The sequence below is a fragment of the Stegostoma tigrinum genome, chromosome 9, assembly GCF_030684315.1.
Source record: "Stegostoma tigrinum isolate sSteTig4 chromosome 9, sSteTig4.hap1, whole genome shotgun sequence".
Lineage (NCBI taxonomy): Eukaryota > Metazoa > Chordata > Chondrichthyes > Orectolobiformes > Stegostomatidae > Stegostoma > Stegostoma tigrinum.
In genome coordinates, this window is record NC_081362.1 from 7,526,095 (window position 1) to 7,540,947 (window position 14,853).

A 14,853-nucleotide genomic window follows, 5' to 3' on the forward strand; every position below is an offset into this window, starting at 1 on the left:
GCTGGAGATAGTGGAGAATGATCCAGTCAAAGTGGAGGTGGTGAAAAGTGAGCACTAATGGAGCCTTAGCATGGGTGAGAATAGAAATGTAGAAAATGAAATGGTCCGAACTGTCATTGTCAACCTCTGTGTAGTTGGTTTGAAGACAAATCAGGAGCATTGGTGTAGGTGGTAGAATCATCAGGACAGACATGGTGGAAATCAAGTAACTGGGAGCATTGAACAGAATCCTCACCGCAAGCTGGGTGGGAGTAATTGCAACAGAGGTAGCTGTGGGAGGCAGCAGACTTGTATTGCAATTTGGTCAGTGATCTATTCCTGGAAATGGAGACACCAATTTTACCAGATTAAAAACAAAGTGCTGGAGAGTTTCAACAGTATCGCTGGAGAAGGAAAGAGAGTTCAACATCAATGTTAGTGCTGTTTTAAACATGATAACTGCTAATCGATGACTTAAGTATAAGGAGGTTGCACAATGCTGTTTCTTCGGTAATAACATCTTTTGGGTAAAAGTGAGCAATTCCAAACAATCAAAAAGAAAGCCAGGTTTTAAAAAAATGTAAAAAATAAGTAACTCTGCTGCATCTGTGCTAAGGTATCATTGTTTTACAACTGCTTTAATTGATACAAAAGCTTGTTTAATCAGCTATGGATGTAGTAGATGCATCAAATCTTAATCACCATGTTCATCGTTCAGGGGGGCTGGGAGGGAAAGAGATAGGTTACACTTCTTGGTCCATCATATCTGTTTTGATACAAAAGAAATTCAAGTCTTCAAATTTCAGCTCAACTTATCAGAGCTTGCTTACAGAACCTCTCCCCCCCCCCCTTTAACATGTTGGCCAGAGTATAAGTAACACAAATGTGAAATTCATGAGAAAATACCAAAAGTAACTAACTGTTAGTATGTCTTTTGCCTTATGAAATCATTACTTGGCAAAATTCATAATTTTTGCAGAACTGAGTCACTGCTCAAACTACTAAAAATAATTCACAATCTCCCAAGCTGAGAACAGAAACAATATTGTCTGACAACTTTTTTTCTCTTGTATTTATGAGGAGTCGAAACTGGTGCATTAGCTCTGGAAGGAAATGATCCAAATAATTAATCTGATTTTCTTATTAATGGGGAGCAAGTAGCATCGATAGATTAGATCCAAGTCAAACTAACTTAAATGGACAATCATTCTGCTGACAGTTCTAACTGGACAGTCAAGTGTTCCCATAATATGAAGAGGCTAATGGAAAGAAGTCTAGTGGAAACACCTGAAGTTGTAACTGTCCAAACATTACATTAACTTCAATCGCCAAATAACTTGTCAGAATGTCTCCAGGCCAATAATATCAAAATACAGAGGTATGCAAACAAATCAAGTAACATGTGATGGAAAGAGCAATTAGATATTTGGACCTCATTCACCATGCTCATGGGTGGTGGGTCAATATGCAGGACCAGCTCAGCAGCAGTTGTGTATCTGAGCAAATTAATACATCTCTGTCACATTGCAAACACAATCTGTTATGTAGATACCAGATGCTTGATCTCCTTGGAAGAACAGAATATTGAGACCAGAGCATTTCTTTTAGAGGCTGAACATTTAAACAAACTGTTCAGCTCCCAAGTCGCACGCTGACAAAATTTAGCTAGATCAGCTACGTCCCGTTTGGAAATCAGGACAAAATTAGTGAACTTTTACAAAAAGGGAACAGTAATCACAGGATATTAAACACATGGGGCAGTGGTGTTTCAGTGGTTAGCACTGCTGCCTCACAATGCCAGGGACCCAGATTTGAGCCTTGGGCAAGTGTATGGAATCTGCACATTGTCCCAATGTCTGTGGGGGTTTCCTCTGGGTGGTCCGGTTTCCTCCAACAGTCCAAAGATGTGCAGGTTGGGTGGATTGGCCATCCCAAATTGCCCATAGTGTTCAGGGCTGTGCAAGCTAGGTGGATTAGCCATGGCAAATGCTGGGATACAAGGATGTGGTAGGGGGTGGATCTGTGTGAGATGCTTTTCATAGATTTGGTGTGGACTTATCGGGCCGAATGGCCTGCCCCCACAAAGTAGGGATTCTATTCTGATAAGCCTTTTCCTTAACAAAAAAAACAGAACCGCACATACCGTTGCAATATTTGTGCATAAGAACTAGGAAGTGTAGCAGTAAAGGAAATATAGATACCTGGACAGAAAGATGGCTATAGGAAAGAAAGTGAGCTGACTAAATGTTTCATAGATGATGAACTAGGAACAAGAGAACATCAATCTGGGGAGTGCTTGAAACCCCACCCATCACCTCGCATAGATGGCTTCAGATCTGAGAAATCTTTACCATAATGGGCCATTGAGGCAGACACTAATTCTCATTTTAATTCATTTATAGAGTAGTTGAGAAGGAACATGAAAAGTTAAGGAAAAGTTAATAAAAAGGCTTTATGTATCTCCAGTTGGCACAGATATGATAGGTTGAATGGCCTTTTTCAATGCTTTAATTTCTGTGATTAAAATTCTGTTCTTCTTAAACCAAAGCCTGGAGCAATACTCTCCTTAACAATTTGAAATATGTTTACTATTTTATAACACAGATGTGGTCTCAACAGCTACAGACCTTGAATAAGAACACCATTTGATAGATTTTTTTTAAACTGAGATCTTGTCAATGTTAGCATGAATGACCCTTGAAGTTGGAGGACGGTTCTGATTTATTTTGTTGTACGGTAAATTTTCTGCACAATGAGTTATGTTAGTGCCAGAGAATAATCTGCCAACCCTTTATCCACTCCTTCTCCAAAACATCACCCACCTGTAACCCCTGACTCAGTTTACCTCCTGGTGAAAACCATATCCATGCCTTTGTTATCTCTATGTGTGATTGTTCCAATGCTTTTCTGGCTGGCTTCCCATCTTCCACCCTCCAATAATAAGATCATTCAAATTTCTGATGTCTGCATTCCAACTCGCACCATGTCCATCCAACTTACCGCACTGCTCACCAACCTACCCTATTTCCAGAACTGGAATTTTCCTCATTTTCAAATCCTGGTTTTGAATTGTATCCATCAACTTGTCCCTGCGCATCTCCGTAACCTCCTTCAACCCTGGTACCAGCACTATTCATCACTGACAATAATTCCTGCCCTATCCCCCATTGAGAAAGCTGCACTCCATCAATTCTGGCCTCTTGTACATTCCTGACTTTAACCAACCCAAAGTCAACCAGCCACTTCTTCAACAGGCTGGGCACTGTCTCCCAAAAATCCACATCTCGCTCCTCCTCAGAATCTCTTGGCCAAGCATTCCATTAGTTGTTCTAATACTTGTCTTTGACAGTATCCCCTCCTCAATTAAAAAGAAAGATGCCAAACAGATGAAAAAGTCCTCTTCTTGCATTGATGCTTAAATGGTGTCATTGGATTTTAAAGGTGTTTATTGTTTCAGAAACAATGTTGAACATTAATTTTTCCATTTTCTAAGCATTTCAGAGACACGTCTACAGAAAGGATTCATCTTTGGAAAAAATTACATTACTGCTGAAAGCCATATGAAAGGTGAAACAGTCAAAATATAGATAAGAGAAACTTGTCTATTTTTGTTTACAAATATGCTAAATCTAAAAAGAGATGGTCATCAGATTTACAATTCCATCTGTCCCCTCAGCCCAAGTTGACTTTACATCAACTTCTCCTCTATGTCTTATCCATAAATAAATGAGAACTGAGAGGCTATTCCAGATTTATTGCTTTTTAGCATTAGTGCAGCGGGATAAATTCTTAGTCTGTGTAGCACTTGTTTTATCATTGATAAGGGATGCTGTCAACATCACCATTTACTGTATTTAGATGTCAAGTACTATGGCAATAATCCAACCAAATTGGGAAACTCCAATGTGATTAACCAGTAAAGCTCAAGTTGGTGATAAAAGTAGTGATTTTAGTGACATCAAAGTGATAGGAATTCATCTCAATTGACCTCAAGGCTACAGCTAATCAACACTCCCACATTTACCAGTGATGACTATTTGATTCATGAGGCTAAACCTCTAATCAAAATGATTATATCATCACAATGTATGGATAACAGTAATTAGCCAGTGAAATCTAGATTATACAGGCAAAAGTTCTTCATGTCATTGTAGTATTAATTAGCAATACCTAAAGGGACTGGCTGTCTTAAATAATGAATGCCATAATGTCACTGAGCACATCCTGAGTTTTCATTTTATCAAACCACCATCACACTGTCAAACCAATACAAATAGGTAGCCAAATAAGATGAAACTTATGTCAAGTGAAAACTGAACAATAGCACAAACAGTTACAGATCTACTTAACTTTATTATGAAATACAAGGAGGGAAACAGTTTAAGAATTGAAATTATACAAAGATCACTAAGACTGGAAAGAGTCATTTTAAAATAAATTTTAAAAAATTCATTGGAATCCTTCATTTGTAAACTAAGTTATTAATAGGATTAACACCGAATCCAAAAGTACCAAGAAACTGAGCAATCATATTGTCAGCCAAGGTTATAAAGAGAGCAAATTAAAAGACGTTATTATTTGGAGTGAACTTAATATTAAATTACAAGTCTGAGCACAGAATATGCAAAGCCACTGGCATCTTAATTACTTTGAAAGTGATGTGCTTTTATAAAATGACCTCATTTATGCACTATCATATCCAAACACTCCAAAGGCAACAATTAATTACTGTCACACGACAACTTGATTCCTGGCAGTTACAGTCTTTTTAGGCCATCGAAGTCTTGATTTTCTTGGCACATTTTCTACATCAGATTCGACTTCTACCAATGCTGTACCCCTTGCTGAATTCACATTTTTGTAATCAGGACTTGAAGGCATTTTCTCTGACTTTCTCATCAATTTGGTTCTTGTTAATCTTCTCTTTTTATTTTTATCCATGAAGCAAAAATCTTGGGGAGAATTGCCTAATGAAAATAAGGGCCCACCTACAATTTCTTTTGGGAGGTCAAGATTGTTGGGTTTACCTTCGACTGACCTTTTACGATTGGAATTATGGTTTAAAAGCTTTTTTCTCACAGGTCGTTTTCTTAGAGACTCAAGAGAATTCACTCCCACTGTAATCTCACCAAGATTATCTGAAGTCTCTGTTAAAACGATCTTCTTGGCACCATCTGCTTCATTTGGACAGGAGTCTCTCCTTCGTCGCATTGGTATTTTTGTGTTTACTTCATTTTGTTTACAATCCTGCACTGTTGACTCACTATCGCCCACTGTGCCTTTCAAACCTGTCTCCAACTGTTCAATAGATTGAGGTTGTTGCTGGCCATTCTCTTGAGCTGGCTGACTCTTGTTAATATATTTTTCCAATTTTATGACAGGAAGTAATAACTTGCTTTGAACTGAGTTCATACAATGTTCTGTTCTTCCAGTATTTATATCTTGAGTCTCTTGCCTGAAACCTGTAGCAGATTGGACTACATCCTGCTCATCTTCTGTTACAGTGTGCAACATTTTTGGCAAGCAAGCGTTTGCTTCAGATTTGTTGAAGTTTCCGATTTTTGTGTTACAAGACTTTTCAACACTGAAAAAATAAAATTTCCAGTAAGAACTAAGATGTCCACTGTCATCCAGATGGAAAGCATTCATCTCCTTATTTTATACTTGTGAAAACTTCCACAAAGCTATCCAAATGTCAATCTTAATTATTTTTGGTGCCCATAATTCAGATGTTTCCAGCTGTGCAAACTAATACTTATTTCACATGAATTTTACATTAAGTACAAAAGCAAAACCAGGAAGTACATTTTGTAGGGTTAACAAGCAAAATCTTGTTTTTCAAATTAATTAAAAAGAATTCTATTAAAAGTACTTTTTCAAACTGAAAACATTTTTTTTCAAGAAAAGCATCAGGTCTTTATTTGTGGCCATGATTGGAAATTCCAATATTTTAAAACTCTGAATACTTAATAAGAAGCAGCAGAATGCTATGTTCCAGTAAAGACATACTTAAGGCTGATTCTGGTAAAGATAAAAGGCTCTGATACTTAATTTGCTCAAGATCTCAAAAACGCTGTGCGTGGGACAAGTTTATTCCCTGTCTCAGGAATTTCAGTTAAGTCTGTCAGCCATTGACAGAAGTCTACATCTATTGTTTCACCTCTTTGTGATTTTGCAACCTGCGATTCTATCAATAGCAATACACAAGAAAAAGCATTTAGTACTGAAAATGTCCCAAGGCAATTCAAAGAGTAGTAACAGAACATGAAGTTGGGAGAGGAATTAGGGACAATAATTAATGGTTTGGAAGAAAAGGTAAGTTTTCTGAAGGTCAGAAGGACCTGGCAAATGAAAGCTCTGGGACCTAGAGAAATGGGGGGAGGGTGAAAAGATCTGACAGCTAGAGCCGGAAGACTTAAGGATGCATAGGGGAGAGTAAATTTGGATAGGCTTACAGTGGTATGGTAGGAGGTGGCCAAGAAAGAACCTGAAGATAAGGATGACAATTTTAAGTTTAATGTGTCAGATATTGAGAGCTATGGTAGAGCTTTCAATAAGAATGTATGTATAGTTTATTGCAGAGTAGAATGTTTGCAAACATAGATGAAAGGAGATCAGCAAAGAGAACACCAGAGAGAGCAACATAATGGATAATGGTTTCAATATAGAGGAGGTAAGATTCAGACAGAAGTGACTAATCATATATTAGTGAAAGTAAGTAGTGGTGACTACGTGAAGAATGTGGAATTTGAAGCTCAGACTCCAACAGGACGCAAAGGAAACGCATAGTTTTACTGAACCAAAATGATCACAGACATTTAAGAACTAAAGGTATTGAAGCAGCAGTTGGCCATCTCACCCATTAAGCCCAGCCCACCATTTGATCAGATCACATCAGATCTAATTGTGGGTCTTAGCTCCACTTTCCTGCCTGCAGCCTCCACCTCCTACACAAACACACACACCCGGCCCCCTATCATCCCATACCCTCGACTCTCTGTGTATCAAAAATTTGTCTAACTCAACTTCGACATGAGTTAGAAGAGAGGCTCTGCTACTCTCTGAGGAAAAGTGTTCCAAAAAACTAACAGCCTTCAGAATAGAAATTTCCCCTTAACTCTGTCTTAAATGGGAGTCCCCTTATTTTTAAACTATGCGCCCTGGTCTAGATTCTCCCAGACGGGGAATCCATTCTCTCAGCATCTACTATGCCAAACCCCCTCAGAATCTAATATCTTTCAATAAGATTACCATTTATTCTTTTGAACTTCAGCTGAAATGTACAGCAAATCATGCTTCAGTTTTTTTGTTGTTTACACCAAAAGAAGTCATGACTCAGGCAAGACTAGATCTAGAATAGGAAGCCTAATAGCACAAACGTGATCACAAGATTGAGTGGAACATTTGAGAGGTATAGTAAATGCCACATGTGTATCACCACATGACAGCATGTAAATAAAGAAAAGGAAGGGCCAAGGAAATTCTTCAGGGATTCCTGAGGTATCACTGCAAAGAAAGAGAAAGAATTGCAAGATTGAAGAAGATAAAGGAAATCACATGACAGTCAACGTCAGAGTGGAAGACATTCACAGAAGTTGGTTTGGAATGTGGAATTCTTTTAAGGGGGAAGTGACACTTATTTTAAAGAGGGCAGGGATGCTCAGCAATTTAATACTGGGTTTCAGTAGCATAGTCTGGGCTATAGAAAACCAGCAACTTATTTTTAGGCTGTAGGAAACCAGAAACTTGCTCAACATTATACCAGCAGTTTCTCCAAATCAGCTCCCAGTAACCATCTGTTCAATTTAACGTACTATTGATTAGGTTACTCCTCCCTCTAACTACAATCTGTTATTACACCTGTTAGCATAATCAACAAGAAAAAAAAAGATGCTTGGGTTTTGGTCTGCAAGCCCCATTATAGAGTTAACATCTTTTGTCAATTTGTGACCATTGAGGAAGAGGACCATTATAAATTTAAGGTTTTGCTGAAGATATTTTGGGTGCTGGGTAGTGCTGTTGGTTGTCTCTGAGTCACATAAAGGGTCTTCCGTCTTTTTTCACCTATCCTTGTACCCTAATCCTATTGAAGATCAAGAAACAAAGCAAAACTGGGCTGAAAATGTACTGGTTAAGCAATTTTATAGGACAGAATGCTAGTAGCTAATGTAACAAAACATCGCTTCCTCCAAATAACTCAGTTGTGTAAGAAAAATATGAACGATCCTATCCCAAGTTGGTGGGCTGATGCATTGTGAGCAAATTAAATCAAACAAGGAAGGAGGAGGGGCCTTGATGGCTCTTTTCTTTAGATAACCTGTTTGGTGAGCAGACTTCATCAAGTGACCTCTCAATAAGAGTCTTTGTTCATCATATGCTGTAAGAATTTTGAGGCTTGATTCATGATTGCACCCTTTGTCTGGGAGTTGGCCCAAATAGCAACTATTCAAGCCTGCTACCATATCCCTCCCTTTGATTTGTGCAAATCTCAACAGGACATTTTGGTGGATGCACCTCAGATATTGACTTCCTGATAATATGTGATCATCAGAAAACAAAAATTAAGGCCTGCTTAATGAATATTTAAATGTAATTTTTCTCCCAACAGGTTCAGATTGGAGGAGGATTTCTAACTCTGAACATCAGTCTAAGTCTACACTTGGGCATCAATCATGGCTACACCTTGGGCATCAATCATGGCTACACCCTTTTCATAAGAAATCCCAAAACATGTCACAGAATAATCACTGGTCTAAATTCAATCTGGATGAGATAATGATGTCTTTGCCATTAGGATTTATAGCTTTCTCACTGACAACTGAGATTAGAGCCTTTTAAAGATAGCAGCCTATGATCTATAGCAGTCACTAGTACAAATGAAGATTTATGAATTTGGATAGTGCTGGGATTACAACTTCCTCTGGAATAATCTAGGAAGCAAGAAGCCAGCAGGGCAACTGCTTATTCATGGTTTCTAAAGTACCACATGGATTAGGAAGGAGGCTAGAAGACTTAAAAGGAATTTCTTCCCACGGAAGAGAATACATCAACCACTAATATTTCAAAGCACTTCATATAGTCATAATTAAAGTTAGCATTACCACTGTCTGCCAGCACAACATATTTCAAATGTACTCTGTGAAACTGGTATATTTACTCATTATTATATGACAACAAACTTGTAGCTTTATAGTCAGAGTGCAAATTCTTCACCTTAATTATGTGGTGATACATACATGTGTTTCAAAGCTTCTTTTTTCTTCTGTGTTGAAACAGAGACATCACAAAGCTCTTTCATTTCTGAACAACCAGTGAAGTATTCTGAGGTTCCATTCTCAATACCCTAAAGAAATGCAGAAACTCATTTAAAAAAATATACCTGTACATAAATTTGTTCATTCTTTTTTTTGCACTCTATAGGTAGAGGGATATATCCATTAACTGGGAAATGAAACAATTTCCATTTAGGTCATCCATTGTTAACATTAAGTACTCCTAAGTATGGTGTAGCTTTTGTTCATAAAAGTCACATTTTGGGGCTTGTATTTTAAGACAGCTGCAATCACCAAACATGATTGCAAAATTGTGCCTTTTTAAGACAGTAGAAATATAAACTTAATTGTTCCTGCAACATTGTTTTATCCATGCAGAATGCTAATGTAATAACTTTAACAAGGATTATTTATTCCATCAAACTTTTTTTGCATTTTACCTTGTAAGATGGTTATAAACCTAAACTTGAGAGCTGAGATCAGGTCTAAGTGTCAGCTGTAATGCACCAGCTGTACTGTACTGAATCAGCTTTATTTGGCCGGGTGCCACACCACAGCTCCAGCTGATATAGTACAGTAATGCGGCTGATCCCAAAGTTCACTTTTATATTATTTGAAGAGAAACAAGTTAACCAGCAAGTCTTCCGTAACAGCTAATTTAAAAAAAACTCTATTCAGGTATCTTTGAAGACACAATAGTGCATTTCAACAGTAATTATTGCTTTCACTTTCAGCATGACTTTCTTAAACTTCTAATTTCAATTGTATGGTGTTTGGGTAAACATAGTATACTAAATCACTAGATGCATGCAGAACAAAATTAGGCATGTCCACTCTGCTCAGTCACAAAAGAGCATCTCGTGCATCAGCATGACAATTGCAATTTCTGAGACCAGACATGTTGCATAGACTCTCCAAATGAGTCTATTCATTCAGTGCCTATTAGCGTCAAATTAAAAGATTTGTGCTGTTGATCCAAGTCTACTAGGAAGTGGATTGACATGGCTCATGCTCCATTAATGTAGGATGCTATTTGCTAAATGGAGGAGGCCTTGATTCCATTATTGCATCTGATAATGGCCTTGACCAACGCAATAACATGTCTCTCACACCCAGAAAGGAACAGCATGGAAACAATGCATATCTCACCATAATGCTGTCAGGTGTCAATGTGCCTCCAGAAAAGGGTGTATCCATACTTAATTATTGAAAGCATTACTGAAATAGTACAAAGGTGTTGGTAGTTCTTAAGTCTTGCATTGGCATAAACAATATAACAAATGTATAGTGATGCATGATTTAATTTCCTAATGTGTAACAAAATCAGTAAAACACAGAGGTTCACAGTTTGCATGTGATGCAACAGGTCACTGCTTGTTGAAACCAATGCATTACACTATATCGTTTGTTATATTATTTATCCCTGTATATTTCTACATCAGATATCATAAATTGTCCAAAAGTATAACTATACTAATGCAAAACAGGTTTATCAAAACTGCTCCCACTCTAATTCCTAAGTTTTCCTTTTCTGGTTTTGTCTTTCAAACTTTCAAAGCACGTTTCTTATTTAGCGAGTGAAAATGACATTTCTGATACATTACAAATTAAAGAAATGCGCTGCATGCTTACTCACTCATAGTAATCTCAAAATTAACAATAAATGTACAACTTGTGACAGGTTATTTTGGCTCACTGTATATTGTTATAGTGCTTATGCCTAGGAAATACCGAGAGGGTTAACAAACACAAATTCTTAAAACAATGATCACAGTTTGGGTAGGTCATAAGTGTTTCTCTCTTCCCCCTATTCCCCAGAGTAGTTCTAAAACAAAACAAAACATGAAACGAACACACAAAATAGATGCAGAATTGTTCAATTAAAAGACTCAAGTATGAGTCAGCCCTTGATACTGAAAGCCACTGTGGGAACTGCTGAAATTTCTACTGAAAGAATTATGTAAACTCCCTCAGGCTGGAAATAAGCCACAAAGGGAAGCTGTTGTAAGGAAAGCCAAAGGACATGACACAGAATGTAAGTCCAAGCAATCACTGAGCTAATACGGATGTGTTTCTTGTGATTTTCCTCTATGTTCTCAAACTTAATCAGTCTCTATTTAGAACAGGGGTGGTATACACAAAGTCAGAATTTTGTAAATGCCTCAACTAGAACACTACAAGCTCTTTCAGAAATATTTGTTATGATAAACTAAATCTGACGCAGCAATCCATCCTCTAAGCATTAATTAGGCGGCTTTTAGGAAAAAACGGCATACAATGATAGCCCCAGAAGTTTGTGATCTAAAGGAGTGCATTGCTGTGCTTAAAATATCATTTTTTTTAAACTTCCAATGATAAAAATATCATAATCTATGTTTAATATTAGATCTGGTAATGAGTTTGTCACAGACTATTTTTGGGCAATATGATTGTCCATCACAATAACTTCTATTTAACATAAGAAACATTTTTTATGGATTCTCAATGTTGTTTCCAGCCCATCTAAATCTCTAACTAAACCAGCTGAGAAATGGTAACTCCTGCATGCCTAGGTTAAAAAATATTTCTACAGAATTTAAAGAATTTAGTGTAGTAATTAAAGGATTCAAGTAATGAGTGTCATTTGGCCTTTCAGACAACACTTTTGTCCTTGATGAAGGGTCTAGGCCCGAAACGTCAGCTTTTGTGCTCCTGAGATGCTGCTTGGCCTGCTGTGATCATCCAGCTTCACACTTTATTACTTTTGTGCTTGATCTGATTTGACTTATTATTGTTAACATATATTGAGATTGTGAAAAGTATTGTTTTGCGTGCTATCTAGGCAAATCATACCTGACATATGTACATTAGGATAATAGTAATAACAAGCCATTTATTCCTTGCAAACACTTATATACATCAAAACTTGTTAAAATTAAAATGCTTAAGGTGGCTTTAAAAATAATTTAAACACAAGGTGACTAAGAACAAAGGAAAAATTCAGCCTGCAAAATCCACTGGCAATCTCTCGGCTAAAATCAACAATGTTTGAGTTCACTGTATAACGTATGAACAAAAGAACCACAAGCAGCGCTACAAACTAAGAGTTCACACATGTATGTGCTCTCATGGGTTGAAGTGCATGATAGTTTGCTTATGTGATGAGCCTATGGCAGCTTTGAAAGTATTAGGACATTTTCCACATCTTCAGTGGCATCATCTGATCTTGTGAGAAGAGAGTCTGCACCTTGGTTGTCAATATTGTGCTAAATATTATCTGGTGTAGCTCAGGAGTCTCACTTCGGCATGTCAGTCTCAGCTTCATTTGATGTAACAGATGATAGCGGGCTTACAAGTAGCAGAATTTTGCTGACAAGTTTTATCTGGGCCTTGCTCACATCCAGCTGAGCTTTTGGCTCAATTTCTTTTAACCCTTTTTACAGTCAGTTTCCAGAGATTTCCATTGTCAGAGCTTGTGTTGCAGTTTATGTGCCGATGTCTGCATATTTAATACTTGTTTGCTGGTGATCTTGAAAAGGTAGATGTGGACATCCAGCATGTCATGAACCAGTGGCCAGTTCACTGTATGGATGGTCTTTGGGTTTATGACTGTCATCCATCTAATGAACACAGTCAAGCCATTGCATGTCATCAATTTTGAAATGACTAGAAACTGACTAAATTTATACAGCCCAGGACTTTCAGGCTGATGATCTTATCCTGCAAAGACATTGAGAAATGTCTGAAATGGCAAAGGTAGAAACTATTAAGCTTTATTCCCTGATCCTGCATAGTATATGTTGTCCAGGTTTCTCTTCTACTGAGGAGTACTTTGTAGGTTCACAATCTGGTTTTCTTCATCAGGTTGCTGTTGGCCTCAATATACTCTACAGTAATACGAAAATAACTTGATTTTCAACCCTGCTACAATCTACAATTGGCTGTTTTGATCCCAATATTGTTGAAATATAGGCTCAGGAAATTAATCGTGATATTATACCCAAAGGCCAATGGGGAAAAGTCACTGTCTGCCCTTCCATAATTCTAATTTCTATTCATAAAACTATGGACTGGCCGTGAACTTTGGAAGGTTACAAAACCGATAATCCTCCTATGAGCTGGAAATAGACTATATAGTGTATAAGGTGAAAATCTGCCTAACCTATAACTGATAATACACTGCAAAATAGAAAACACACTGCATTAGCAACAACAGGGTGACACAGTGACTCAGTGCTTAGCACTGAAGCCTCTCAGTGCCAGGGACCAGAGTTCGATTCCACCCTTGCGCGACTGTCTGTGTGGAGTTTGCACATTCTCTCCGTGTCTGCGTGGGTTTCTGCCGGGGGATCCAGTTTCCTCCCACAGTCCAAAGGTATGCGGGCCAGGTGGATTGAACATGCTAAATTGTCCATAGTGTTCAGGGATGTTTAGATTATACGTGTTAGTCACATGAAATGCAAGTTTACAGGGAAAGAGTAGAGGAATGGGCCTGGGTGGGATGCTCTTCGCAAGGGTCAATGTGACTTGTTGGGCCAAATGGCCTGTTTTCACACTGTAAGGATTCTATGAAGGAATAGAGGGGGTTTGGATGTAATGTTTAAATTCATACAGAGCAAGGCAAACTGTGACACTACCTAAATTTGTGAATTTCAGAGTCAACATAGCAAATAGACAATATTTAATTAATAGTCATTGTAATTATTGAAATATGACATTGAAACAAACTCTAAATATGCATTGCAAATATAGGAACCTTCAGCAATGCATTTTTACACCATACTTCCTTAAAAAAATGTTAAAAGAAGAGTTTCAACAAGTATTGCTTTTTGTTTTCAGTAATCTGTTTCATTGTGTTCTAGATTCTCCTTGCAGGAGAAGCAGCCTCTCAGCGTCTATCCTGTAAAGCACCTATGGCTTCAACTAACACATCAGTCAAGGAGCATTATTTTGTTTCATCCTCTTCAAAAGGTCTTTGCTATACTAACAGCCACTGTGGTTACTTAAATAGCATTCAGTGATTAGCACTTTTTTTCTCCAACTGTGAAACACGACAAAGTATCAACTGGATAAGACTGAACACAGTTATGGAAGTCATTAACTGGCTTGTGGTGCATGCAGAATGTTACATTTGTGCTGCTTGAGGATTGTGGTGATTCCTGAGAGCAAAAGATGCTACCTATGCAGTTCATTGGCTATATGCATCGTCAGAGGATCCAATGTTGTAACTGGTTAGCGTTACTTAAAAGGTAACCCACATCTCTAAAAAGACAAGATGTGTTTGTGTTGTCTAAAATGGTGTCCAAAATGTTTGAGTCTTTTGACGTTTTTCTTTTTTTAAGAAAAGGCAAATCAACTTGCAAAACATCATACATCAAGGTTTTCTGAAAACAAACTTCATGCAAAACACTGACAGACATCCTCTACATGCAGTGTAGATAAACTAATTAAACTGGCTGGATCTACAAGGACCACTGCCGCCAATAACACTGGACATCAACACTTGCCCCATCATACTCTGTGGAATAGTTTTGTGTCTCTGCCTGGCACAGATCATTATACATAATTTTGATATGCAACTAAATATAACAATACGTTTCATAAATGGAAGCCTCCACCGAAC

The 14,853-nt window shown here is 37.7% G+C and overlaps 1 protein-coding gene across 4 annotated transcripts in view; it reads right to left on the bottom strand.

Annotated features, from left to right (window-relative positions):
• Positions 1-4,354: 4,354 nt before the first annotated feature.
• The window catches only part of slx4ip (SLX4 interacting protein), a 93,462-nt gene continuing 82,963 nt past the window's right edge, over positions 4,355-14,853 (bottom strand). For all 4 annotated transcript variants that reach the window (XM_048535856.2, XM_048535858.2, XM_048535860.2 and 1 more), the window contains 2 exons: positions 9,216-9,322; positions 4,355-5,563 (listed from right to left, as the gene is read on the bottom strand). In XM_048535856.2, the coding sequence (XP_048391813.1) occupies positions 4,711-5,563; positions 9,216-9,322 (960 nt within the window). In that variant the 3' untranslated portion in view covers positions 4,355-4,710. The remainder of the gene's footprint in view (positions 5,564-9,215; positions 9,323-14,853) is intronic.